A 27,891-nucleotide genomic window follows, 5' to 3' on the forward strand; every position below is an offset into this window, starting at 1 on the left:
GGAAATAAACTCTCTGTGTGTTGTTATTTTGACTCAAACACTGTCCTGTTGCTGTCTGTCAGGACGTCCCATTAACCTCTACCTCTTTAATGGACGTTCTGTTGAACGTAAACAAATAAATTCAAGTGTTCAGTCTGTGTCTGAATCTATAGACTTTATATTAACCCTGTCACCTGTGTCATCTCGACGTTGCGTCCTGATTGGCTCACACAGAGAACATGAACAGGTGTGTTAATGAACCGTTAATGAACCGGACCAGGAGGTGAGAACCAGGAGGTGAGAACCAGGAGGTGAGAACCGGGCCGCGTGAACCCGTTGAGGTGACGATGGTCAGACGTGTCCTCCTGAACTAATCTGATGAGTTCAGAGACGGGACGTCTGCTGCAGGACGTGTCCCGACATCTCCTGACACGATGTGATGGAGACAGAGATAAGACCAGGATGAAGCTGATGTTTGAACTGTTACACCTGCACATGTTTGGATTTGTCTCAGAGATAAAGAGTCAGAAACATGAGACTCCTCAGGGACTGTTACCATGGAGACGCATTCAAAGGATGTCATAAGACATGTGTTCTCATCAGACCATCAGATCTGATGGAAGTAGAACAAGAGGAGGAGGAGGAGGAGGAGGAGGAGCATGGTCCCATACTGAATGTCTAGAAGACGTTTCTGTTTCTTCTTCTGTGACGACGTTAATTGTTTTGTCTTTTGTGTCCTCGTCTCTGCAGGTGTGTCACTGCAGCGGGAAGTCACTCTGTCACTGTGATGGGGTCAAAGGTCAGAAGGTGAGAAGAATGAACCCATGAACTGATTGAATATGAGGAGGCTCTTAATCTAAATGTGTCTCCACATGCGTCCCCAGCCAGCACTTGAGATCTGATCTCAGTTTGTGTGTCCGTAAATCAGCAGCGCCATCATGTGGTCAGTAGAATATTGTAGCAGCTGCTGTCTCTAATGGATCTCTACCTACCGCTGGATCAGAACCATCAACAGCTGCTGGTTGACTTGGAGACATGATCCAGATGTTGTTCGTCAGTTAGTTTTACCCTCTGCTGCCCTCTAGTGACGACCGGCTCCTCTTTAGTTTCATTATTCTCGTCTCTTTTTGTCCCTGACTGTCCTCTGAAGTGACGTCCGTCTTTACGTCTGAGTTGATCTGCAGTGAAGCCTGCAGATCAACTCAGACCTCCCAGGTGAGAGCTCTGTGATCTCAGGTGTGTTCATCAGGCCGAGACAGAAAGAAAGAAAGAAAGAAAAAAAGAAAGAAAGAAAGAAAGAAAGAGACAGACAGAGAACAGCCGGTTCCCTTCCGTTGGACAGAAACATCCAGGATGCACCTGGCCGGACTCACCTGAATCTACCTGCCCTCACACCTGAGCACCGTCTGTGCTGCCCCCCTGTGGACGGCAGGAGAACTGAACCTGGTTCTGTCTCCTCAGGGTGAACCTGGTTACGCTGGATACCGAGGACTTCCTGGAGTGAAGGGTTACTATGGAAAAGAAGGTCATCAGGGCCCACCTGGAGAACAGGTAACGACCAATTATTATTATTAATAAACTGGTTTAATCAGGGAACAAGAACAAACTGGTTTAAGGGATTAATTACATCCAACTCTTGTTTTCAGGGAGATCTTGGAGCAGCAGGACGTCCTGGACAGAAAGGCTCTCGGGTACGACTGATGATGATGATGATGATGATGATGATGATGATGTTCTTTAAAGTTCTCATCTGTTTGTTTTTCTGACCTACAGGGTCTTTCAGGAGATCCAGGTTTTCCAGGAGCTCCAGGACTGCCGGTAAGAACCATCGTTAGTTGAGAGAAACATTTAGAGAACATTAGGAGAACGTTCCTCACAGATCTTTGTTTTATTTTGCAGGGAACCCCTGGAAATGAAGGACCGATGGGCCGATCAGGAGTCCCAGGATGCAACGGGACAAAGGTGGAGATGATCACCTGATCTGAAGCAAATTAGATGTTGAATGTTTATGTTCGTGAGCCACTGATCAGCTGACTCATCTGTTCCAGGGGAATGTTGGTTTCCCAGGGTTCCCCGGGGTTTCTGGACCTCCCGGCCCTCGAGTAAGTCACTTCCTGTCTGACGAGGCTAAAGCTAAGCTAGTTCACTGAGAGAGGCTGAAGCTAACAGAGTTTGTGTTTCAGGGCCGTGACGGGGTGCGAGGGATGAAGGTACGTCTGAAGAACCCGGCTCCTCAAGAAGAAGAGACTGTGTTCTGCTAAAAACTCTCTGCTTGTTTCAGGGAGACTCGTTCGTGTTCACCACCGGTCAGGACACCAAAGGAGTCGCGGGACCACCAGGACCCAACGGAGAACAGGTCAGACCTCCAGAGGAAAAACTAAATGTTCTCCTCAGATTACCCCAGAGAACCTTCAGGGAATACAATGAAAACATTTAGAGAACACTGGGAGAACGTTTAGGGAACATTCAGGGAACACTAACAGAACTTTTAGAGAACATTAGGAGAACATCTCATTGTCTGATTTGTGTTCCAGGGGCTGCGGGGGGATCCAGGTGTACCGGGTTCTTCAGGACCTTCAGGACCCAGCGGACGTCCCGTGTGTTTCTCTTGTACTGAATAACCTTTATTTAAATGCTGATCCGTGATTGGACGGACTGACGTCTGTTTGTGTTTCAGGGACGTCCGGGGTTTCCAGGGTTACCAGGAGAGAAGGTAGAACAGAGTTGACTCCATGTTAATTATGGGATAGATGTGATCAGCTGTTCTGGTCAAGTGACTGTGACTGTTCTTTGTTCAGGGTCAGGAAGGTCAGAGTCCAGTGATCACTGGTCCTCCAGGTCAGAAGGTCAGAACCTAGAACCTAGAACACTGTGATGCTGATACTAGTACCAATACTGATACTAACAGCGATACTGATACAAGTACCGATGCTGATGCTGATACGGATCCTCATACTAATACTGATACTAATACTGATACTGGTACCCACACTGATACTAATACTAATACTGATACTAATGCATATACTAGTACTGTTACTAGTACCAATACTGATACTAATATTAGTACTAATACTAGCACCAATACTAATACTACACATCTCACCCACTCCATAACACACTGGCCAGTCTAAGGAGAACCTTCAGTACCAGACTCATTCTACCCAAAAGCACAACAGAACGCCACAGGAGCTCATTCCTGCCTGTGGCCATCAAACTTTATAACTCCTCCCACTGAGTGTTGGTCACTCTTTAACACTTAGACGCTGTTAATTTATTTGCAAATTCTACCTCTGTATATTGTGAATACTTGTGCAATATTATTACTTTAAATGCATCTTACTTATTTTTATATATTTTTGTATTACTTTTATTCAACTAGCAACTGTCACTTTATGGGAGCAACAGCAACAAAACAATTTCCTTGAAGGATTAATAAAGTATTCTGATTCTGATTCTGACTAATACTAACAGTGATACTGATAAAAGTACCGATGCTGATGCTGATACGGATGCTGATACTAATACTAATACTAATACTGATGCTTATACTAGTACTAGTACTGTTACTAGTACCAATACTGATACTGATATTAATGCACACTGGTGACTCTGACCTGTCAAACACCTTCATCTTCATCTCCTCCTTCATCATCATCACCTCCATCAGCTGTGTCTGGTTTCAGGGCGACCAAGGACCTCTAGGGAATCCTGGACAGAAAGGAATCAAACTCTACGCTGAAGGACCCAAGGACCTGAAGGTGTGTTCTAGTGGGGTCCATGTCTGAGGTACTAAACCTGTTCACACTGGGTTTCAGGGTTAGAGGTCCTCTAACATGAGTGTGTATTGTGTCATCCTGTCTCAGGGAGAACCAGGAGACCCTGGACAGAAAGGTTGTCCTGGACGTCCTGTGAGTCATTATTATTATTATTATTATTATTATTATTATGAGTAGTAGCAGTAGCAGTAGTAGTAGCAGTAGCAGTAGTAGTAGTAGTAGCAGTAGTAGTAGTAGTATTCTTATTTAATTATTCTCATTATTTGGGAGAGTTGAATGCGTTTGTTGTCTCCTCCAGGGCGTCCCGGGGAAGGTGGGGATTAAAGGACAGAAGGGCGAGCGAGGAGGCCCTGGAGCAGTGGTGAGAGAGATCATCAGAAACACCGATCAGCCACAACATTATGACCATCATAATCAGTCAGAGGCAGGAAGTTGAACATCTCATCCTCAGAGTTGATGTTAGAAGCAGGAGAAATGTTCCAGTGACGTCTACATGACTGAGTCAGAACATCTCCATGGTCCTGGTCTGGAGTGGATCAGAACCAGAGGCAGTGGCCCAGGGAGAAGGAGAACCAGAGCTAGGGTCCTGGATCAAGGATCACTGATGGTCTTCCATGGAGACAGGATTCCCTGATGGCCTCTTTCAGTGTTGATCTCAGTCCAGTCCAGACTCTGTGGGACGTCCTGGACAAACTAGTCTGATCTATGGAGGCTCCACCTCTAAACCTGGATCAGGACTTAGAGGATCTGATGATGATGTCACAGACCACCTACAGAGGGACCTTCAGTAAATTAGACATGTTGTGGCTGATCAGTAGTCCTGACTTCTTCTTCATGAGCAGAACCCAGGAACTGATGTTGGTGTTTGTTTTTCAGGGTAGACCAGGGAAGAACGGATTCACTGGACTGCCTGGACAACAGGTAACCAGCTATGCTACGCTAACGTTAGCATTTAAGCTATATAAATCTGTGAAGCGTCAAACTTTCTTGTCTGTCTGTCGGTCTACAGGGAGACCCCGGGGATGTTGGGTACTTTGGTCCTGCTGGCATCGATGGAACCCTGGTGAGTTCTTTACGAGGTCCAGTTAGTGTTACTGGAGCAGCTACTGAGTTAAATAATTTATTGTTGTTCATGTTTTGTTGTCAGGGAGAGAAAGGTGACAGAGGTCCTCCGGGTCGTCCAGGAGAGGTGAGCGGGTTTCTCTTCTGAGTTAAAATCACAGGAAGGGTTTAAAGTCCTTTCAAAATAAGAGCTAAAAGTAGAAATGAGGAGGGTTGGCGTGGAGTTTTGGGGTGGGCTTACGAGAATGGGGTGGGGTGTGGTTAAGATATGTTGTGAGGGTGGAGCCGGTGCAAAGGTGGTTGTGTTAAAGATATGGAGGCGGAGTCGGAGGGTGGAGTTATTAAAAAGAAGGTGAAACCAAGAATTTGTGTTTAAGTAACTGCAACAAGGTTGGAGCTAAGATGTGTGGGTGGGGCCATTACAATAAAATGGGGTGGGGCAAACTGCCTATGTCAGATTAAAAACGTCTTCTCCTGTTTTTATCAGACGGTCTGGAACCTTCGATACCTGAAGGGCCAGCCTGGAGTCCCTGGGATCCGTGGGGACCCAGGAGACCCTGGAGAGCAAGGTATGAAAAAATAACAGTTTGGATTCTACAAACATTTCAGTTTCTGTTTCCAGCTAGTCCAGATAAACGTTGTGTTTTTAAAGAATTGTCACTAATGTCTTAACACCGGATCAGTTTATGAATCTGTTGTCATGTTGTTCTCTGATCTGTTTCAGGACTCATCGGTTTTCCCGGGTTCAAGGGCGATCCAGGTACGCCTCACCTGCTCTCTCTCTCTCTGATTTAAAGCTGTTGATCAGTTATTAAACCAACCTGAACTACCGCCCCCTGGGGGTTTGCCTCCAACAACTAGTCAAGAATCAGACGGACAAATATAAGGAAGCAAAATATTTACTGTCAGAGCTTCTTATGATGAAAAACAGAACAAAGTTTCTATTTGAAGTTTTATTTCTCATTGTCATCAAGGTAGACACCTGCCCTGGGGCCCCTAGACCCTCAGGGGCCCTGAAGACTGCAGGACACTACATTGATTACATCCGACCACTGACCTCTCATAATGTTCACACCGGCAGCGACAGACGTTAAACCTGGGACAGCGTTCAGACCTCAGACTCATCTTAGATGAGTCCTTTAAAGACTCGAGACATAAATCATCTGTTTTCTGTGTCTCTAGGTGTGGCTCCTCCTGGTCCACCAGGCTATCAAGGACCACCAGGTTCATTTGGACCCAAAGGAGATGCAGGAGAGCCGGGCCAAAACATCATCGGGCCGCCAGGATTAACCGGAATCCCGGGCAGTCCTGGAGCTGAAGGAGAACCAGGAGAACCAGGAATACCAGGTAATGTTCTGCCTTCTGTTCAACTCAGGGAGTGTCTTCACCGTAAACGATGCTGTCCCATGGTGGTGTCCCTCAGGATATCTTGTTGGAGCCTCTGAGTCCTCCCTTAAAACTTAAAGAGACCAGAGAAGAGAGAAACGGCAGGAAACTGCAAACGTATCTCCATCGACTGGCTTCAAACATTTTGTATTTGTCTTCTGTCTCAGACCTCCTGGAAAGAGGTGTCGGTCCTCCAGGAGCTAAAGGTCTAAAAGGCCTGATGGGAGTTACTGGAACCAGAGGGGAGGACGGACAGACGGGTGAGTGAGTGTGAGGACAAATTGGAATTTGACATGACCCACAATCCTCTCTGCTCCACTCTGCCATGCTGGGTGTCATTAGAAACTAGAGAAGATTCTCTTTCCATTGATACCAAGCATCACACAGCTGGAGCTAACCAGCTAGCCTCAGCTAACAGAGAACCCTCACCCTTTGAGTTTCTCAGTCTTTATGTCAGAGTTTCTTCTTGTGTCTCAATATTTCATCAAATCCATAAACAACTGACAACAAATGTAACTGATCTAGTTTTATTATCTTCTGTCCTTTAGAGTCTATCCACATGATTCTACATCAGCTATGAACCACATGGTGACTTACCTCATAGAATCTGAGCCCTGTGCTTCAGTTTCATACATGTTCCTTTGTTTCCATCTAGTGGTCTAATGGTGGTACTACAGATAATAAACACAATACAGCCATCTAGTAGTGAAAGTTAGCTTAGCATTGATATGTAGCATGCCTTGGTAACTGGTTTCCCTGGGGAGTTCCATGTGTGAACAACATGGAGGAAATCTCCATCTTCTCCTGGATTGTATAATGATCACAATGGTAGAATGTGATGAAAAATGAAACGAGTCAAATATGGTCATGACCCATTGAGGCTGATCTATAGAAGACTGCTCAGAGCAGATGTTATATAATTTGAGATTGGTATTGCTCATGACTGATTGATTGATGTTTGCCAGGTGACAAGGGGCAGGTGTGCACGGTCTGTCGTATTATATCTAGCGGCCCTGGGCCCCCAGGTGATCCAGGAATTCCAGGTGAAAACGGGTTGACAGGTAAGAACCAGAGAACAGTTTAAATCATTGTGCTGAGAGTCAGTGTGTAGATGATGAGCAGGTACAACTCATCTGTCTGTTGCTTCCAGGAGAAGATGGTGCTCCTGGACCAGAGGGTCAGAAAGGGGTGAAAGGTATCAGAGGAGCACCTGGTCGACAGGTGAGTTCAGAAAAAACAGAATCGTCAACTTCTCAAATGTAAATCCATAAAATATACAGAGTATATATAGTATACAGTATATACAGAGCAGCTTAAAAGCTTTCACTCAAGTCCCAGGAGTCAACAAAGGGAATCCAATGAAAGACATGAGCATCTGGGTCTCAGGGAAGGCTGGACCGGGCCATGCTGACTCCGGATGATGGTCCAGGAGTTGGAGGAGAACCAGCTGTCATTTGTAAAACCAATATTAGAATTAAAATATGAGTTTTTTGGGGGGTTTTCTGGTCTTGAACTGGTCCTGAACTTTAACGTGGTGTGAGGGATCTTGACAGCTAGTCGGTCAGCTGGCCAGACCTGGTAAACCCAGCCCAAACTTCTTCTCATGTGTCCCGGGGGAGGTTGAGGCCATGTTCAAATCCTTCAGAGCACCAACCTGAGAACCTGTTGGCTGACACGATGGTGAAGGAGGAAGCCTTTGGGGGGGGGGGGCAGAAAGACGGTGGCTTTGGTGGTTGCTGTCAGTAAAGGGAGGAGTTTTTTGGTTCTGGCAAAGCCAACCAGAGGATGTGTCCCAAATATGAGGAAATCACATGACTCATTTTAATCCAAGGAGGCTGGAAACAATGGACCAGCTTCTTACCTTGTATTTACATAAGAGGATCATGGGAATTGTAGTGGAGGTTTTGTGGAGGGTACTGAGGGAGTATGGGGTTGTGGGGTTGTCACTAAGAGATATTCAGTCCTTCTATAACCAAAGTGAGAGCTGTGTCCTCATCTTCAGTCCTGTACATTCATGGACAGAAACTGGAGGCACAGCTGGGGCCTTGAGGACGTCTGGTTTGATCAACTCTGGCTTCTGAAAAAGATGTGGTCTGGTTGGCTACGACAGGCTGTGATGCTCTGGCAGAAAACATCCTCCTCGGGCTCAGCTGAGCCCGGAAGGCCTTGCAGAAGATGAAGTAGATGAGGGGGTCCAGGCAGACGTTGAGGACGGACAGAAGGATGGTCAGCTCCTTCAGGAACTCCAGGGTCCTCGAGCACCGCCATCCCTCCATGAAGACGTAGGGGATGCGGACCAGGTGGTACGGGACAAAGCAGACGCAGAAGACTATGACCAGCACCAGCATGTTCCGACGAGACTTTTCCAGCTTCTTGGAGCTGGAGGACGCCGGCTGCCTCCGCTGCGCCTCCGACAGCCAGCGGGAGGTCCTGTGATAGAAGACGACCAGGGAGATGAGGACGAACAGGAAGATGGCGGCGGAGCAGGAGTGGAGGAGTTTGTAGAGGAGGCTCAGGTGTTTACTGTGCAGGGAGTCACAGCTCACCGAGGCGGAGATGGAGTCCTCTGGATCCACGGTGAGGAGGGACACCAGATCATAGGTGGCCGTCATGGCCAGGAGGAAACCCCAGGTTACCATGGAGATGATGCGAGCAGCTCGGACCTTCTGCAGGACGTGGGTTCCTAGAGGATGGACGATCTTCAGGTACCTGCAGAGAGGAGAGGGACGCGTCGGCACGTTAATCAAACGCACCTTTAACACAGAGCTTCACATCCTGGATCAGAGTTCATCAGCTGGAAGGAAACGTGACGTTTTAATGAGAAGTTGTTTTAATAACTGACTGAAGGAGCTTCTCTATGCTGCAGCATTTGTTTGTCCCACAACCACATCCTCTCCTCTGAAGAATGCATGACCAGAATAATGTGGGTTTCCTGTTAAGTGTTGCATGTTGTACAAACCGTCAGCAATCAGCCTAGAGACCTGACCTCCTGGTGTCCTCCATCAGAACAGACCTGCCTTCAAAGCCTCACCTGTTGGCTGCGATGTATCCCATGAACAGGATGCTGGCGTACATGTTGAGGTAGAAGAAGGAGCTGCCAAAGTTGCAGTAGACCAGACGGACGGGGACGGAGTTGCTCTCGTAGTTGATGATTCTGATGGGCAGAGAGAGGCTGGAGAGGAAGTCGGCGGCCGCCAGGTTCTTCAGGTAGATGGTGACGCTGCTGGACGTCTGCGACTGCTGAGAGCTGCAGAAATAAACCTTCAGGGTGAAACCGTTGAGCAGCAAACCAACCTGCAAAGGAGACAAGGAAGGAAGATGAGCTGACAGCGTTCATCATGAAGGTGTTTCCTCAGGTAGAAGGAATGAGGCTCACCAGGAACACCAGGCTGTAGACCACCACGAAGAAGTGATTCTCTGACGTGTGGCCCAGATCACAGGAGTCACTGCTGTTCATCTTGTCGGTTTCTGAGGACTGGTTTAAGGACAGGGTCTCTCCCACTCCTCCGAGGGAACTCATGTCTCTGGCTGACTAAACTAAAATGAACTCAAACCTCATCAGTCTGAACAGAAGAACTGGTCAGACAGGAAGTGACTGAAAAACGCTCTAACCCTAAACCTCAGAGCTTCTCATCAGTGATTCTAATTAGAGATAAAACCTGACCTCAGACACAATAGTGTTGTTGTCACAGATAAGGAAACAGTCTTCAGATGTTTAGCTTAGCTTAGCATAAATGCTGGAACCAGAGGGCACCTGCTACCCTGGCCTTCACAGATAAGAAAATCTACATCTGAAGTCTATAATTAACCAGTATCATTGCACATACGCGTACCTCTCTATTAAAACGTTGCGCTAAGCTAAGCTAACTAGCTGCTGCCAGTAGCTTCATATTTCCTGAGAGAACATCAGCCTCAACATCAGACTCTGAGCAAAAACTGAAAGCAAGCATTAATCCTACTGCAGCTACAGGAAACCATCAGTGAGTTTATCAGATCGATAGTGAGAGAAAAAAAAGAGTAAAAACTAAAGTGAAGAACAGAGGCCAGGGTTTTATATCCTGCATCAGAGGGAACTGAATGTTGAACGGTGGAACACAGTGAAGACATTTATCAGCAAGAACTGGACCCCCCCCCCCCGAAAAATAGATGAGAAGACTCACGTCCACTCTTCTAACCAACTGTTCCACTAGTTTCAGTTTCAGCTAAAAACAGATGTTTGTTTGAAGTCACTGTTCAGAGACCAGACACATCAGCTTGGAGTCTGTGGCCCCTGCACAGCTCCCTGCTCCTGTAGCTCTCTCCATCTTTAAGTCTACTCTACATCAGCACTGTTTCCAGAACTCATTTTATCTTCATCTTTAATCGTGTGTAATCAATATCTCTACAACCTCAGGGCCCCTTTGGTTTGCCTGGCGTCCAGGGACCCCCTGGACCTTCTGGTGATCCAGGAATTATGATGATGGTCGGCCAGAAAGGTGAGGTCGGATCCAATGGCCAGCGGGGACGTCAAGGGTTCGAGGGACGGATTGGACCTCCAGGATTTCCAGGACCAAAAGGTCTTCCAGGACAGAAAGGAAACCCGGTGAGTATCAAAGACCTGGTCTGGAGAGGCTGAACCTACAGGGTAGACTGGAGGTTTTCGTTCCTTTAACGTTATCAAGTCATCACTGGTCTTAATGTTCTGTTAGTCCTAAAATAAATCACCAGTGTTACAGTAAAGTGACTCACGGGACCTCTGAAGCTGCTGTGTGTTGATTGGACGGGTTGTTTTGTTGCTATGGCCACCAGATGGAGCCAGAGTTTGATTTTCTGTCACTGGCTCAGTTGGATAGATGCACGTTACCGCGGCAACCAGCCCTCCGGGGTTCAACAGCGGTTTGATTGATTAGATGTGGTTCTGAGGCGACGGTTTGTTTTTAGGGGCCTCCGGGGCAAAAAGGTGACCGGGGCCCAATGGGGAACACTGGTGCCAGAGGACCGGTGGGACAGGTGGGACCTACAGGCCCTTCTGGTATTGGGGCTCCAGGGCCTCCAGGACCTAAAGGCAATGTGGGAACCCAGGGACCTCCAGGACAATCTGGAACGCCAGGTGAGTCTGGACTGGAGGTGGAGGGTCCTGAAAGCAGACAAAGAGAACCTTATTAAACACATCAGTGAGGTGTAAAAGTCAACGATCTATTGTTTCCACTATCTGCTGTGACCTCTTTGTGGAGAAATAACATCAACTAAATGTTTCCGGTAACTGCTGAGCCATCGTGGGGTTCAGATCCTGAGCTAACAGTCAGTCGTTTTCAGGTGAAAAAGGTTCTCCAGTTGAAATCACAACCTATCCAGGAGATCCAGGCCAGAAGGGATACAAAGGTGCGTCTGGATATCCAGGACATTTAGGTGAGTCAGAAACAAATCTGAATTTCTGTCTTAGTTTTACTTTTATCGTTAAAAGTGGATATTAGGAAAGCTGCTGACTCATCTGTGTCCCTCCAGGTGTTCCGGGACTCACAGGTGAAACAGGATATAGTGGCCCAAAGGGAGAAAAAGGAGATAAAGGATTTTCCATTCAGGGGCCCCCAGGCTTCCCAGGAGTCAAAGGTCTGTTAGGAGCAGTATCTGAAGTTTAAATCATCCTGAAGGTTAAAAAAACAAACAAAGATGAATTCAATCTTCTCTGGCTTCAGGAGTGAAGGGTGTCCCAGGAGCTCCAGGTCTAACAAGTTTTGGCATCAAGGGACGAGCAGGGCCATCTGGGCCCCCAGGGATGCCGGGGCCAAAGGTAGCGTAGACACAAATAGGCAACTCTTCAGACTTCAGATAAAGACTGAAAAGTCACGATTCAGAGCATCTTCAGCTCAGCTTCATGATACTTCCTCAAAGATAACACCCAAACGATCTGATTGGTCCGTCAGAATCAGTTCCCAACAGACAGACTCCAGATCAAGGGTGTTTCTCAGTCTGCATTCTAGTCCTTATAATCGTCATCAGTTCCGTTCCAGTTCAAAGAACCATGTGACCAAGTACAGTCCAAATACTTTGAGGTAACTTGTGTAGACTTGGTACAACTCGGTATCCCAGAATGCATTTCAGCTGCGCTGCTGTTCCTCGTGTCCTCCAGAGTCAAACTACCTCGGTGGTGTACTCTGTGACAAACAGCTCAACTCTCCACCAGAAACATGTCGTAGGTGGGAGAAGCTGGTTTGGCTTCCAGGCTCCAAAAGTCTCTGTGATAATAAAAGTCTGATACTGATCCGTTGACTTCATGACGCCAGCTTTAACTAAACCAGACTGAATGAACTCCTGAGTCAGAGCTGAGATGAGATTGGAGGAGCTCCAGTCAAAGACCAAACACTGAAAAACAAAACATGGTGGAAACGTTTCCGTTCTTTTCATGGTTCATCTTCAGATTTATTTTACCTACCGGGTTCCTCTCCCTGTCATTTCTCTGTGATCTCAGGGGGACAAGGGTTTTGGTTTCCCGGGCCGGCAAGGTCAGATGGGTCCTCAGGGAGAGGATGGCTCTGTGGGACCCCCAGGACATCCGGGGCCTCAAGGGCCAGATGGAGTTCCAGGAACGCCAGGACTAGATGGTGAACCAGGACCCAAAGGTAGTTGATTAAAGTCACAAAATACTGAGGTTTAGTTTTTGTTTTTTATCAGGAACATCTGTGGGTGGAGCCCACCTCAAGGTCACATGAACTAGAGTCTGTTAATGACCTGATACTCGCCTGGACCTGGAGGAACCTGTTCTGATCCTGTCTCCAGTCAATGGTTCTCTGAGGAACCATCCCAACATCTGTCTTCTCTGGCTAAAATGTGGGTGTTATTCCTCACAGAGGAGTGGCCTTCATTTTGGTCTGGTCTGAAAAAGACAGATGGTTTGAACTGAATTTGATTCTCACCTTGACTCTGAACTTCTATGGACACTAATGGATCATCAGAGAACCACTGATCAGAAACACTTTGGGAAACCACACAACACCATCATCTGTGGGTGTGTCATTTAAAAGAGAAACTTATTGTTTATGTCCCTGCAACATCGTTGAGGTCAGCCATCTTGATTTGTTGTCAGAGACCTACTGTTACTTGAACAAATCAAATGTTCAGTGAGTAATTGGTGGAAAATGCAAGGTGGTTCACAGGTAATCATCCTGGTTCCACTGCTCTAGAACCAGAACCAGCTCCAGAGTCAGAGCTCTGTTTCTTGGACAGCACTAGACCAGGTTGGTTGGATCGGGTCCTGGTGTGACAGGAAACCAAACAGATTCTGTTTTAACCGGTTCTTCTCAGGTCATACCGGTCTGGATGGCGTTCAAGGCCTGGAAGGTTTGGTTGGAGTTTGTGTACCCGGAGCTCAAGGGCCTAAAGGAGAGCAGGGCCCGAGGGGCGTCATTGGATTCACAGGTACCAGATCTGGGAACTGATCTGATTCGTAAGGAACCCATCTTCTCTCGGCCTGACTCTGTTTTGTCCTACAGGGATCCGCGGCTTACAGGGGATGAAGGGAAATTTAGGACCGCAGGGTGTGGGGACCCAGGGACCTCAGGGGCCGTATGGGAGCCCAGGGTTTCCAGGAGATCCAGGTCCAGAAGGAGTTATGGGAGAGAAAGGCCAAATGGGAAAGAATGGGGAGCCAGGAAGCCCAGGTGAGGAAGCACCTGGTCTGTTCTCATGAACCTATGATCCGCTTCAGGGTTTTCATTTGTCAATAAAAAGTGTAAAGAAAAGATTTGATGAAGACTAAAACTAGACCAGACTCTAGAAAACCAAAGACCACGTGAATGTGAAGACCTGTTATTAAGCTACCTGCAGAATCCCACCTACGACAACTGATTACTGAAACTGTTTCCTCCAGTATGTCTTGTTCAGTGTCCTCATAGGTACAGCAACATCAACATGTGTGTTTCTTTTAGGGATCCGAGGGGACATGGGTTCTCCAGGACCAACTGGGAGTCCAGGAGTTGATGGGAGACCAGGGGAGACTGGACAACCAGGACCAAAAGGTTTCATCAGTCGTTTCTTACAGTCTGTGAACGTCTCTCTGTGCGTCTGACTGTCTTCTGTAACTGTCTCTCAGGTCACATGGGTTTAGACAGGGGCAGAGGGCCTCAGGGGCCTCAGGGGCCACCAGGGGACAGAGGAGAAACTGGACCAAAGGGAATCCAGACAGACGTTGTGATGCGCGGAGATCCTGGACGCCCTGGAGACCCTGGTATTGTGTTCTAACTCAGAAATGCTTGGTGTTCCTCAGGGTTCTATTGTGGGCTACATTTAATTTTCATTTGTTTTGGTTTACTTTGGTCCAAGTGGTTTGTTCGTCTAATCTTAGCAGGAGCAACTTTAAATCTATTCCACAATTCAATCAAACTCATTCAACCATTGTGCATTTTGAGAAATTACACAAAAACTCATACAACAAGACTGTTGAGCTAAAGCTCTCCTGTTATTCACCACATCCTGTTTTGACTGTTTGAGATTAGATGTACAATCTGACATTTCTGGTATTCAGTCAGAGAAAATAAAAATATGTCGACATGGAGCTGTGTTTAATCAACTAAATATGTTTCACATATGCATGAAATATAATCACTAGAAAGTCAGGACATGTGAGTCTCTGGTGACAGAGACTGAGGCTCAGCTCATCTCCCATTTATTTGAAAAGAAAAAACACAAATTCAGTGATTTTCACTATAAAACTGAAATGACTGGAGTAGACCAATAGACAAATATTCTAATTTATTTTACTTAATGATTATTCCTTTTCTGCCTCCACTGACTGCACATCCCTGTATCTTAGCATTAATTAAGCTAGCATAAATATGAATGCTCACTGGCTGACTTGGAATATCTAGTTTGTTTAATTTGTGGAAAAATAAATCTCAGGGTTTCCGGGTCGTACTGGCTCTGAAGGAGAGGCGGGCCCCCCAGGACCCCAGGGCCTGGATGGCAGCAACGGTGGACCAGGAAATGTTGGCCCACAAGGTGACAACAGTTCCCTGTTAGTAGTTGCAAACCCAGCAAAAGTTTGTTTGATTTGTGATTAATTACGATAATTGTTTGTAAGGACTTCCTGGAGACCCCGGTAGAGATGGAGAGAAAGGTTCTCCTGGCCCCTGTGGACTCCCGGGCGACCAAGGAGATATGGGGATGCCAGGTAGGACTTCCTGTTCAATGCAAGACACACTTTCACTCCTTCCACTGGACAAACCAAATACTAGTTTGGTAGAACGTTCTGTAACTGACAGTAGGTCATACAACAGGGTTATTACTCATTTGAATATTTTAGTTAAAAAATAAAAGCCCTGTAAATATGCTCCACTCTGCCATGCTGGGTGTCAGGTGAAATTACAGAAGCTACTCTTTCTATTGATACCAAGCATCACATATCTGGAGCTAACCAGCTAGCCTCAGCTAATAGAGAAAACACTTCTTCTGTCTCAATATTTCATCAAATCCAAAAACAACTGACAACAAATGTAACTGATCTAGTTTTATTATCTTCTGTCCTTTAGAGTCTATCCACATGATTCTACATCAGCTATGAACCGCATGGTGACTGGACTGATAGAATCTGAGCCTTGTGCCTCAACTACATACATGTTCATTTGTCTCCACCTAGTGGTCTAATGGTGGTACTACAGATAATATAGTTAGTTTAGCATTGATATGTAGCATGCCTTGGTGACTGGTTTCCCTGGGGAGTTCCATGTGTGAACAACATGGAGGAAATCTCCATCTTCTTCTGGATTGTATAATGATCACAATGGTAGAATGTGATGATGTCCAGGAGAAATAAAATGTCCAAAGGTTGAATTGTGTGTACATTGCCTCCTGTAGTGGAATCAGTAGGATTTTGTAGCCAGATTCCCTTTCAAGAGGTAAAAACACAACGTGGAACACTTTGTGTTTGTCCACATGTCCAAATGGAGACTGGGCCTGGTTCTATTGTTATTAGAACCTTTCGGGTATTTCTCTAAACTCTTGGTCCAGGTCTAGTCAAGGGGTTGCTGAATGAGTTCAGAATGATATCATTGCTATCAGGGTGTTTTCTACTCTCTGATCTAGAAGACATTTTAGTTTATCACTAATTAATCAGACAGAATGTTACTGACACTGAAGTCTGACCTATCATAGAGACCAGGGCCCATAGAGACCAGGGTCCTTAGAGACCAGGGTCCATAGAGAGACCAGGGTCCATAGAGAGACCAGGGTCCATAGAGACCAGGGTCCATAGAGACCAGGGTCCTTAGAGACCAGGGTCCATAGAGAGACAAGGGTCCTTAGAGACCAGGGTCATAGAGACCAGGGTCCATAGAGACCAGGGTCATAGAGACCAGGGTCCATAGAGAGACCAGGGTCCATAGAGAGACCAGGGTGGGGAATATGGACCTGATGGTTCTGGAGATAGTCCTGAGTTTTAAGAGAATCCCATTTAACTCTCCAGCAACAATAAATCTACATCTTCTATTGCACTCTGACTCTCTACTGTTTTCATTCCAGGTCGTAAAGGCATGAAAGGTCACAAAGGCCAATGTGGTCAACCTGGTGAAGATGGAGTAAAAGGACGCGACGGACCGAAAGGTTACAAAGGAGAACCAAGTCCACCTGGACCAGGATCCAAAGGATGTCCTGGAGAGAAGGTAACACACATGAATAACCCCTCGGGATGAATTATATATTGGCACTTAAAGGTTGTTGCGTTCTCCTCCTCAAATGAACAAATACACAGTCGAATAATTCTGTCTCATTTTGATGAAGAAATGTAGAAACTTCTGAAGGACACAAAAACTTCTAAGCAGCTCTGTGTATCAGTATTTTGTAGGCGTTTTGGCAGTTCTCATGTATTTTGTATTTCAGCACTTTACATCAGGGCTAATGTGTTTTTATCAATAAGCATTAAATTATTGCTGTTGTCCCATGAATGGAATATCTGCTGATAATTATATCTGATGTGAACCAGTCATTCTATAAACATCACTTTTAGCCAGTGTTTCCTTTACCTGGTAATTACCAGACTTTGACCGGACTTTTTTAACCCCGCCGGTCAAATTGTCCGGTGAATATATTCCCTCCAAGCAAATTTTTAATATTATTAAAATAGGCAATTTTATTTGTCATTTTGGCAAAGAAATTTCAAGTGAGGACGAGTTGGCTCCTCCACAGCCCCACTCATCGATGCCACAAGTACGCAACAAGACGCCACCGCTGTAATGACAGCGCTCCGTGGTTATGGAGGCTTGAACTTCTCAACAACCTGTCAAATTCTCATCAGAGATTTCAGCGAAATCTACTCAGAGTGGGTTAAACCAAGATAGTCTGCGTGATCCCTGTCTCCAGTGTGCCAGCAGAGAGAGGTTTCTCTCTACAGAATAGTGGTAGAAAATGTTGTGCGAGTCATTTTGACTTGCACATCATTGTCGTTGTACCCGGCTCCTATCAGTGAGTGACTCAGAATGATCCAAATCCCTCCAAATATCCATGTTTAACACTACTACTGCAGAACCAAATCAAAACAGCACTGCAGCAAAATTCAGCTGCTGCACACTTCACTGCAGCGAAAACATGTAAAAAGTAAAACAATAAATAAATAAAAATAAAAGTAGATTTTTCTTTGTTTTTGTTAAAAAGCACAGGCTTGTGCAATATTTATTTTAGAAGTTACGCACGTGACGGCTGTTAAAACGATTATAAATTGTGCCAATTTTTTCTAGCGGAAACCCTGCTTTTAGTTCTTTATTTCTAATTATGTTGAGTTTTTTTTTAAAAAAAGATAAACACTGTTTGGATTCAGATAGTGGCATTAATATCTGCAGACAAAATAAAAAAAGAATGGAAAAACAAACCGCTGAATTGTTGGTTTGTCATTATTCTTGTCCCACAGATATGTTATCCTCGTACGCAGATGATGTTCTATTTTATGTTTCACATTCTCTCAATTATTTACCTGCTTTATTTAGAACAAATAAATCAATTATATATATTTGATACAGAGTTGATTCTCTTTTTTTACCCGTTAGTCAAAGGTGAGAGAAGCATAAAATAAAACCTTTTGGTGAAGTGGTTAATCTTTGTGTTTGTGCAGATTTAAAATATTTATAAATGTGTTTGCTCTGTGCTCCTCTCAGGGGAATCCAGGATGTCCAGGATTACCTGGTGTGAAGGGACCCCCTGGAAACCATGGAGACTTTGGTTGTCCAGGACCCTCTGGCCCCTGTGGCCCCAAAGGACCTCCTGGACCCCCTGGATGCAGAGGTCGGATTCTTTATTTTTTGCGGTTTATTTATCATAAACCATGAATGTAAACAAGAACTGGACCTAACGTTTTTTGTCCCATGTGAACCGTTTCTAGAACGCTGCGACAGTAGACATTTTAATTCAAAATACAAACTTGATTTAATTTATTCTTCTTTCTCAAGCTAAATGACAACCTGCCTTGTGGTCTCAGGTCCTTCTGGGCCTCCTGGAGTAAAAGGTTGTGATGGTCCTCTGGGAAATAACGGCCCTCCAGGAACCCCCGGTTGTCCAGGTACATAAACCAGTTCTACAGTATCACTAACTGAACAGGTAGCGACAGCTCTGCCCTCTGGGATTCACAATATCTTAATGTTTAGGCAACAAGGGGGCTCCTGGAGACCCTGGTTCACCTGGTGGCAGAGGAAACCAGGGACAGGATGGGATACCTGGACCTCCTGGAGAGAAAGGAGCCATGGGATGTAAGAGACTGGACTGAGAATATTTTGATTCATAATCATATCATAACAAAATTCATATCAAGCCTGACTCAGCTCTAAAGCAGTTAAAACATCTGGAACACAAAATGCAGAGAAATTGTCTAAAGCCCTGAAAATATTGATGAACAGAGCAGCTTAAAAGTCTGTGTCCTTCAGAATTATCTACATTTCTGCATTAAAACATCAGTGGATTCCTGAAAGTGGACAAAGACAACCCGAACAAACACATGAAACAAAAATATTAGACTAAAATGAGCCAATATCACATATAGAGAGTTTAGACCAAATCAGAGTCCATCTGTTCAGAGGTCCATGGGGGTGCTAATGTCCTGGTTTGGGCCTGTCCTGCTGCATCTGGACCAGGATGGCTTGTCCTCATTGATGGACCAATGAATTCTGAATTCTACCAGTGAACTCTAAAAGAAAATGTCAGGACATCTGTCCATGAGCTGAATGTGAAGAGAAACTGGGTCATGCAGCAAGACAATGAGAACCAAGAACACAAGTGGTTCTACAAAAGAACGGTTAAAGAAGAACAAGATGCATGTTTAGGAACGGCCAAGTCAAAGTCCTGACCTTAATCCAATAGAAATGTTGTGGAAGGACCTGAAGCAAGCAGTTGATGTGAGGAAACCCACCAACATCTCAGAACTGAAGTGGTTCTGTTCTGAGGAATGGACTAAAATTCCTCCAAGCTGCTGTAGACCACTGATCAGCTGTTACCAGAAACATTTAGTTGATGTTAATGCTGCATGAGAGGCTTAAATTTTTTTAAGTAGCTCTATACATAACCACTGAAGAAACTTTACACAAAAATCGTTTCTGTAAACAGATGAACTTCAAAATTCTGATCAATCAGATATGAAGTAAATGACACTGATTATCTCGTTAGATCAGCACACGTCACGGTCAGGGTTATATTAGAAAAGAAGAACAGTCGGTTCTCGTAGGAAAAGTGTTGGATGTTGGACAGACAGACCATGAACCGACAGGCTGTTGGACTTCAAATGTTCTCTGTTTAGCTCTTAGTACCATTTACCACAGGGAACATTCAGAGGTCTTGTAGAGTCCATACCATGAACCAACATTGTATTATGCAGGTGGTCATAATGTTTTGGCTCAACAGTGCAGTGATCAATAGACAGACTCCAGTTAGAGCAGGGATGCCAGGGTGAAATTGGACAGGGGGCCAGATTTTTTTCAAGTGAGACCTTAGGGGGCCGGATTATACTTTCGGACTGAAAAGGCCAAACACTGACTCAACACATGGATAGGTAGGCTATTTGAAATTGTTCATGAAGGCCAACACATCAAACATAAATTGCATTGGCACCAAAATAGCCTCACAATGAGGCCTACAATTACATAGCCTAAAGCAGGAGACAGTTACCCTCTGAAAACTTAACATTTTCCTATCCATGCAAGTAGCCTACATTTATAAATTAGAAATGCAACAAAATAGACTAGGTGCCAACAAAACACATTTCCTATAAATAACACAAGTGTAAACTGTCAATTACTTTTATTATATTTATTGAAGGCTTGCACATGAAAACACGTCAATGCATAATTAGGCCAATTAAAAGAAGGCCAGGCCAAGTAGGCCTAAATGAGTAACAGAAAGTAAGTGCCATGTGATCCAGTATGAATTAGTAAAATAAAAAGGTTCTTAAAAAGGTTCTTGAGAAAAATAGCCAAATATGAGCTATCTAAAAACATTAAGCTTAAATTGGCTCAACAACAGATGAGGCACACTAACTTTGCCAATCACACACACACTACACAGGCTATCAGTCCCTCCCACCCATATCACACTGGATTATAAATGGGGAGACCAGCCTACTTCAGCTACATATTCAGCTACACATTACTCGTTGAAGCCAGACACCTTTTAACTTTCACCAGCTTGTCCATATCGGGGGACAGTTTCTGGGCAGTGGCAATTTTCATAATATCATTCAGATGTCCGTGCGTCAAGCGATTGCGCACTTTCGATTTATTAATATTCATGACGGAAAATGCCTGGTCACATAATACAAAGTATTTTACCTGCAAAGGCCGTGAGCTTTGGGTACTGCGGTGGCAAGGATTGATAAAATGATTCGATTGCAACAGATGCGTATCCTTCAACCGTGCGCAACACTGCAGTTCTATCAGTTCCATTTGAATAGCCTCTGGGACCTCGGAAGCGTCAATCGTGAATGGAGAGCGAAAAAGTGCAAAGAAAATTAAATAAAAATTAAAATTAAAAAAAAGATAAAAATAAAATAAAAGAATATTTTATTTTTTAAAAATATATTATCACCCGCGGGCCGGATGTGACGTACAGTCGGGCCGGGTCCGGCCCGCGGGCCGTAACCCTGGCATCACTGAGTTAGAGGATCAGGATGTGACTCGACATTAGAAACCCTTTTAAACCCATTTTTCTTTAACCAGGTCCTGGAACCGGACCTAAAGGTCCAGACGGAGGGAAAGGTCCACCCGGTGAGCTCAGGTTCTGAGTTTAGAGTTACATCAGAACAGAAGAAGAAAAATAAAAAACTTTTTCTTTTATATCCTCAGGATATGTTGGAGAAGAGGGTCCTCCTGGTCCCTGTGGACCTCCTGGGCCTTGTGGTCCTGCAGGAGATCCAGGTTTCCCCGGTTTTCCTGGACCCCCTGGTCCTCCTGGTTGTACTGGCAGGAATGGAGTCTGCATCCCAGGGGTCAAAGGAGAAAAAGGATTCCCTGGAGTTCAAGGGCCCAAAGGTGATGAGAAGTTTTGTCCTTCTCGTTTCTGCTGCAGAAATTCTCCTGAATGTTTTGGGTTAAACTCAGATTCATATTCATTCTGTAAAGAGACAAAGTACCGTCACATGAACAGGACATGCTTTCAGGTAGAGCTGCAACAACTCATCAACCACATAAAAACATAGATATCTGTGGAATATGTTGACGCTGAAACCAAATCCTGAAACCTGCGAGACACTGAGACGACCAGCAGATCAGAACTGAGCTGAAAATACAAGAAGAAGAAGTTGAGTTCTTCCTGAAACTAAAACCTCTCTCCACCGAGTGTCTGACTTCAGAGTTTAGTCTGATTGGTGGTTGGTAGTCAGAGCCTTGGACTCAACCAAGACTCTCAAGAGCAGATGCTAATGGTGATGGCGAAGATAATAGTAATGCTAATGCTAGTGCTGATGCTAATAGTGAACTATTCCTGATCTGAACAAATGTCAATGAGCTGAACTCCTGTTGTACCTTGTTGAGATGTTGCTAACAATAATTAACTCTGTCTCTTCTTCTGTAGGTCCACCTGGCTGTAAGGGTCCTCCTGGTCCCCCAGGTCCTGGTAACAAAGGGGATAAGGGATGTAAAGGAGTACCAGGTAAACCAGGACGACCTGGGATGCCTGGTGACCGGGGCCCACCCGGCGAGCTGGTCAGTCCATCCAACTACAAAATATTATCTAGAATTTGGTCAAATTGGAAACAGAGTTTTGAATCAGAAGGCCTCGGTGAGTGGGTTGTTAAATTAGTTTTTGTTGACAGGGTAAGGACGGACCACCAGGACCACCGGGACTCAAAGGCCCGAGGGGAGATACTGGTGAAAGTGGACCCCCTGGTAAGAAGTCCAACCAGATAACCAGGAACCAGATAACCACCAACAAAGACAGCAACACATGCACACGGTGTCAGAATGCATTTCAGATCAGCCGAGGCACAGGAAGTAACCATCGCACTAATTTTAAAAGATCTGATTCAAATCGATCTTCATTTAGATTTCATTAAACCCTTGGATGGATTGGCAACTGTCAACCCACCTGATGTCACTTCCTGTTTTTATATGATTGTGATGTATTTTAGTGTTTCAGTTTGGTCTAAGTCTCGCCCACTAACATGGAGGGGGTGGAGCTTATGATCTATACTGCAGCCAGACACCAGGGGGAGCTTTATTTGATTTGGCTTCAGAGCATCAGTGATGGGGTCCACTTGTTTGACTATGGATTGGGTTGGATTTAAAAAGAAAAGACATGAGAGATGATAAACTAGAGGGAGAAGAATGAGGAGACACCACAAACCTCTGGAACCAATGAGGATGTTAGTTTGGTGAAAGCTGGAATCGAGCATCGATCCCCAACTGTTTACATTTGATACATGTATAAGATTTATCTAAATAAGATCCATCTGAAAACCGACTCCAGTGTTTTTGGAGAAGCTGCTGAGTGTTTTTAACTTTGAAACAGAACGCAGATAAATTTTAGGAAGATGTGGAACATAGAGTGTAAATCTGATGGATCCCTGATGTAGTCTCCGCCGTCAGATGCCAGATATTGAAGATCTTCTTGTGCTCCAGGTATGGCAGGGGAGTCTGGAACACAAGGTCGCTCTGGCCCCCCAGGACCACAAGGACCAACTGGGAGTAAAGGTGACGCACCTGTACCTGACATCTGATTATGTCCTTATAGTCAAGGCTGGAAGACGTAGGGTGTGTTTGTACTGATTGCTTCTCTCTGTAGGAGAGAGGGGGGCGGATGCCGAACAAAAGTGGGTGCCGGTCGTAGGACCTCCAGGAAGGGAAGGAGACCCGGGGTCTAAAGGAGACCGAGGACCGCCGGGGTTCCGTGGGAAAGATGGAGCTGATGGTGAGTCTGGAAGGAAGTCGTACCTGGTTCAGCCTAAATTATTAACAGGTGTTCTCTGATAGAAGTCAAACAGATATGAGCTTGTGTTTACAGCAGAATAACAAGAAAGAGTCTGGGGCAGCAGCACCAGAGGATCATGGGTATTTAGATTTATTTGCACTGATCTCTTAGGACCTTGACCAACAACCATTTGGTGTGGAAGTCAGATCAGAGAAGTCCGAGACCAGAGGTCTGGTATTTCTGTTCCAGGCTGGTCTGCTGACTTCTCCCCGATCGGACTCCAACCTTCACCCTTCATTCCTCTGGTGTCTGAGTGTTGCCATCATCGGGACACCTCCTTAAAATCCCTGTTCTCTCTCTTCTGTGTCTCTTCGTCTTTGTTAGTTGTGTTTTTATTAGATCTTTGTATGAATCTGTGGCTGTGGAACATTTGTTGTGTATCATATCAGGACTAGATCCACCAGGTTACGGATGCTTATGTTTTTCATTTGTAGGGTCCTTGGAAGTTTTTGTTTGACTTATGAAACTTTGGTGAAGTTCTCCATTTGTTTCCATTATAGTTATATTTAGTAACATCCACCGCTGCTACTCTCTTTCTGTTATTTGAAGATTTGTGTCTTTGTTAAATCTGTTCTCATGAAATGGTTCATCAACCATTTTAAGAACCAGTTTTATTCTGGTTCACCACAGACCAACAGGTTTATCTTTGCTTTTCTATTGTCGTCTAAAGTTAATCTCAGTCTTCATGTCCTTTCTCCTGAGGTGATTTGTTGTCCTTGAATGAAGCAGGAGGTAGTTTCCATGGTGACCACTGGTCCAGGTCTCTCTGGTCCAGGAAGTAGTCTCCATGGTGACCACTGGTCCAGGTCTCTCTGGTCCAGGTCTCTCTGGTCTATGGATCATTGTGTTCAGCTCTAAATAAACCTGTTTTTTCTCCAGATGACCAGATACCTTGAGTCAGAAAGTTTAAACTTCCATCTGAACATTGTTCCAGAGTCATGTCCATGCTCCGTTTAGACCAAAAGAAAAGATTTAAAATGACTGATGGAAACTTCTTCTACTTCTTCATCTTCTGGTTTCATACATTAAAGGAGCAGATGTACATTTTGTGCTTTTGAAACTGAAAATTAAATCAACTCTTATTTAGTTTTTATTTTTAGAGTCTAAAACCAAACTTGAAATACCAGGAAGTAGATGGACCCAGAAGTTACCTATTGCATTTGAATCACCACAGCAGAGATGTCCAGACTGAGCAGGAGGACTGTTGACAGTTGGACAATGAAAGCTGACCTGGTTTGTCAATGTTACGAGATGAGTCTGCAGGACACAGTTGACAGTGGACTCTATTTGAACTCGACCTAACAGCATGGAGGCAGAAACCTGCTCCTTCAACCCCCAGTGACTCTAATCTATCAGAAACAGTCCTGCTTTCACTTGGTTTCTTTGACTGCAGGTAAAAAAGGAGACAAAGGTTCAGCCGGTCGGAAAGGAGCAAAGGGACGGTCAATGAAAGGAGAGAAGGGAGACAGAGGAGCACCTGGACCAAAAGGTAACACATCTCCATGACGATGGATGGATGGATGGATGGATGGATGGGGAGTAGTGTGAATCTGTAATAAACCAGACTCGTTTAATCTCATCAGTATAAATCTTTATTCTGTTGGATCGTTTTAAAGTAACTTTCCTTCTCATTGGTTCTCCTCAGGTTGTAATTAAATGTTGTAAATCATTGTTGAGAGAACTAACTCTGTGTTTTCAGGTGAAGCTGGTTCCCGTGGTGAAGTTGGAGCTAAAGGTCAACCAGGTCCTAAAGGTCGCATGCCCCCCGTATCCACGAGGAACGGCTTCCTGTTCACCAAACACAGCCAGGAACTCTCTGTCCCTAGATGCCCTGCAGGATCCACCTTCTTGTACGATGGATACTCGCTGCTGTTCATCAACGGAAACAACCGAGCTCACGGACAGGACCTGGGTAACTGAGATCATTCCAGAGAATACACTTCAGTTACATTACCCACAATCCTCTCTTCCCCACTCTGTCGTGCTGGGTAAATTACCTTTAGAGTCTATCCACATGATTCTACATCAACTGTCAACCACATGGTGACTTGACTGAAAGAATCTGAGCCCTGGGCCTCAACTACATACATTGTCTTTGCCTCCATCTAGTGGTCTAATGGTGGTACTACAGATAAGAAACACAACACAGCCATCTAGTAGTAAAAGTTAGCTTAGCATTGATATGTAGCATGCCTTGGTGACTGGTTTCGCTGGGGAGTTACATGTGTGAACAACATGAAGATGAGTGCTCTGTGGTATTTCTACAAACTCTTGGTCCAGTTCTATGTTGCTGAATGAGCTCTCTCTCTCTCTCTCTCTCTCTCTCTCTCTCTCTCTCTCTCTCTCCAGGTACATTAGGTAGTTGTCTACCTCGCTTCTCCACCATGCCCTTCATGTTCTGTAACACTGACAAAACCTGTCGCTACGCCTCCCGCAACGACTTCTCCTATTGGCTGTCCGTCAACGATACGGTGTCAGACGTCAAGCGGCCCATCAGTGGGTCTTCAGTTGAGAGTCACATCAGCCGGTAACATAGGACTCACAACCAAACTCAGTCTGTGGCAGGATGTGTATCTATCATTAACCGTTGCTGTGTTTGTGTTGGTTGCAGATGTTCTGTCTGTGAAGCCAGAGCCAACGTGATCGCCGTCCACAGTCAGACCAACGCGGTTCCACCCTGTCCGAACGGTTGGGACTCTCTCTGGATGGGATACTCTTTCGTGATGGTGAGTAAATGTTGTTAAAGGAACACAACCAATATGTCATCAGGCCCCTGGTGGATTTATCCAGGTGCTACAGTCAGTAGCTCTTGGCAGTCATTTCCAAGATGGCCGCCTTCATGGATATACCAGTTTGTTTTTTTAAGAAAATCTTTGCTCATTTTTGAAAAGGTTAAGAATATAATTTATGTTGTTCCTGATATTTCAATCTGAATATTTACTTTATTGAATCAACATATAATGACTTCATCTTTTATTCATGATGTTAGAGTAAAATCAGATGTGATACATCAGCTATACACGGTCATTTACCTCAGCTGTTACGGTAATGTAATATTATTCCTGCCACAGTGACAATTCTCTTAATTAAAATGTCATCTTTTTAATATGAATTATTGTATTACATATTAGTTGCATCTGTAGAGATTTATATGTAATTTTAACTTGGTAGTTATTGTCTTTGTCGTCCTAATACAATTAACTATCATGACCCGTATGATACAAACGTTATAAAAAGGATCCTGTTTGAAATGTTTGAAATGTTCCAAATACAAAAATAAATTCATATAAAATAACATAAAAACACGTGGTCAGTTAATTAGCATAAGGACCTGAAATATGATGTTTTTTCATATCTCAGGTTTCACATGACAAACATCAGCCAATCAGAAACCAGGATGTTTTACGTCATGCTATCTTTCTGTTGGTGTCCAGGAAACAGGAGTGGGGGCGGAGGGGTCGGGTCAGCCGCTGGTCTCACCTGGATCCTGTCTGGAAAAGTTCAGGAAGGTTCCGTTCATCGAGTGTCACGGTAAAGGAACCTGTGACTTCTACAGCGACTCCTTCAGCTACTGGCTGGCAGCTCTCAACCCCAGCGACATGTTCAGGTACGACGCACCTTCAATGACACGTTCAGGTACTGGGTTCAGGTACGCAACACTTGATATGATAGTGAACACATGGTCAGACACACCCAAAACATTCAGGCATACAACAGCATCGTCTGCATAAGAACGTTCACATTCACATTCTACCATTGTGCACATTATAGAATCCATAAGAATAATGTTTCCTTGACATTCCTCTCAGACACTCCTCTTAGGTGAAGAATGAAAATGTCTGCTATTTCAAGATGACAGTAGGAGATGTCATTGTGAATAATTTAGGAGAATGAAAATAAAATGTATGTCAGGATCATGTAGAGCAGATGTCATCCAGCAGAGGGCAGTGTCTTCTGTTTAACCAGCAGCTCAGATCTGTTTTCATGTGTCTGTCGTCCTTCAGGAAACCAGAACCGAAGACTGACACAGGAATCCTTCCAGACTATCTGATCAGCCGCTGTCGAGTCTGCATGAAGCAGCTGTGAGCGTCGACACTGCTGCTGATACTACTGCTGTAAATACTACTGCTGTAAATACTACTGCTAACACTACTACTGATACATGCTCCAGGTAACAGTATCACTACAAACACTGAGAGTGTCACAGAGAGATGCTGGAAACACAATGATCAGTTTGTTCTGTTTTTACGTACTACAGTTCCCATGAGCCTCGGCTATC

At 44.8% G+C, this 27,891-nt stretch overlaps 1 protein-coding gene across 1 annotated transcript; it reads left to right on the top strand.

The window, feature by feature from the left end:
• The first annotated feature begins 163 nt into the window (after window positions 1–163).
• On the top strand, window positions 164–27,520 carry LOC311498309 (uncharacterized protein). Its single transcript, XM_084558842.1, has 49 exons — window positions 164–786; window positions 1,441–1,530; window positions 1,626–1,670; window positions 1,753–1,797; window positions 1,879–1,941; window positions 2,028–2,081; window positions 2,261–2,335; window positions 2,514–2,576; window positions 2,657–2,692; window positions 2,778–2,825; window positions 3,666–3,740; window positions 3,846–3,890; window positions 4,057–4,119; window positions 4,635–4,679; window positions 4,768–4,947; window positions 5,308–5,389; window positions 5,545–5,580; window positions 6,003–6,251; window positions 6,374–6,466; window positions 7,172–7,267; window positions 7,357–7,427; window positions 8,357–8,881; window positions 9,213–9,413; window positions 10,600–10,788; window positions 11,127–11,295; window positions 11,502–11,594; window positions 11,691–11,795; window positions 11,882–11,976; window positions 12,655–12,805; window positions 13,488–13,601; window positions 13,676–13,843; window positions 14,111–14,200; window positions 14,275–14,409; window positions 15,081–15,179; window positions 15,262–15,351; window positions 16,698–16,837; window positions 18,323–18,491; window positions 18,643–18,723; window positions 18,809–18,910; window positions 21,365–21,412; window positions 21,491–21,676; window positions 22,152–22,550; window positions 23,264–23,335; window positions 23,427–23,552; window positions 25,006–25,101; window positions 25,312–25,524; window positions 25,962–26,139; window positions 26,224–26,338; window positions 27,047–27,520. Exons 1-49 carry the CDS (start codon window positions 568–570, stop codon window positions 27,341–27,343), a joined length of 6,219 nt encoding a protein of 2,072 aa, XP_084414968.1. The 5' UTR covers window positions 164–567; the 3' UTR covers window positions 27,344–27,520.
• Window positions 27,521–27,891: the final 371 nt, after the last annotated feature.

This window comes from Chelon labrosus (assembly GCF_963514085.1).
Source record: "Chelon labrosus genome assembly, chromosome: 13".
NCBI classification, from domain to species: Eukaryota; Metazoa; Chordata; class Actinopteri; order Mugiliformes; family Mugilidae; genus Chelon; species Chelon labrosus.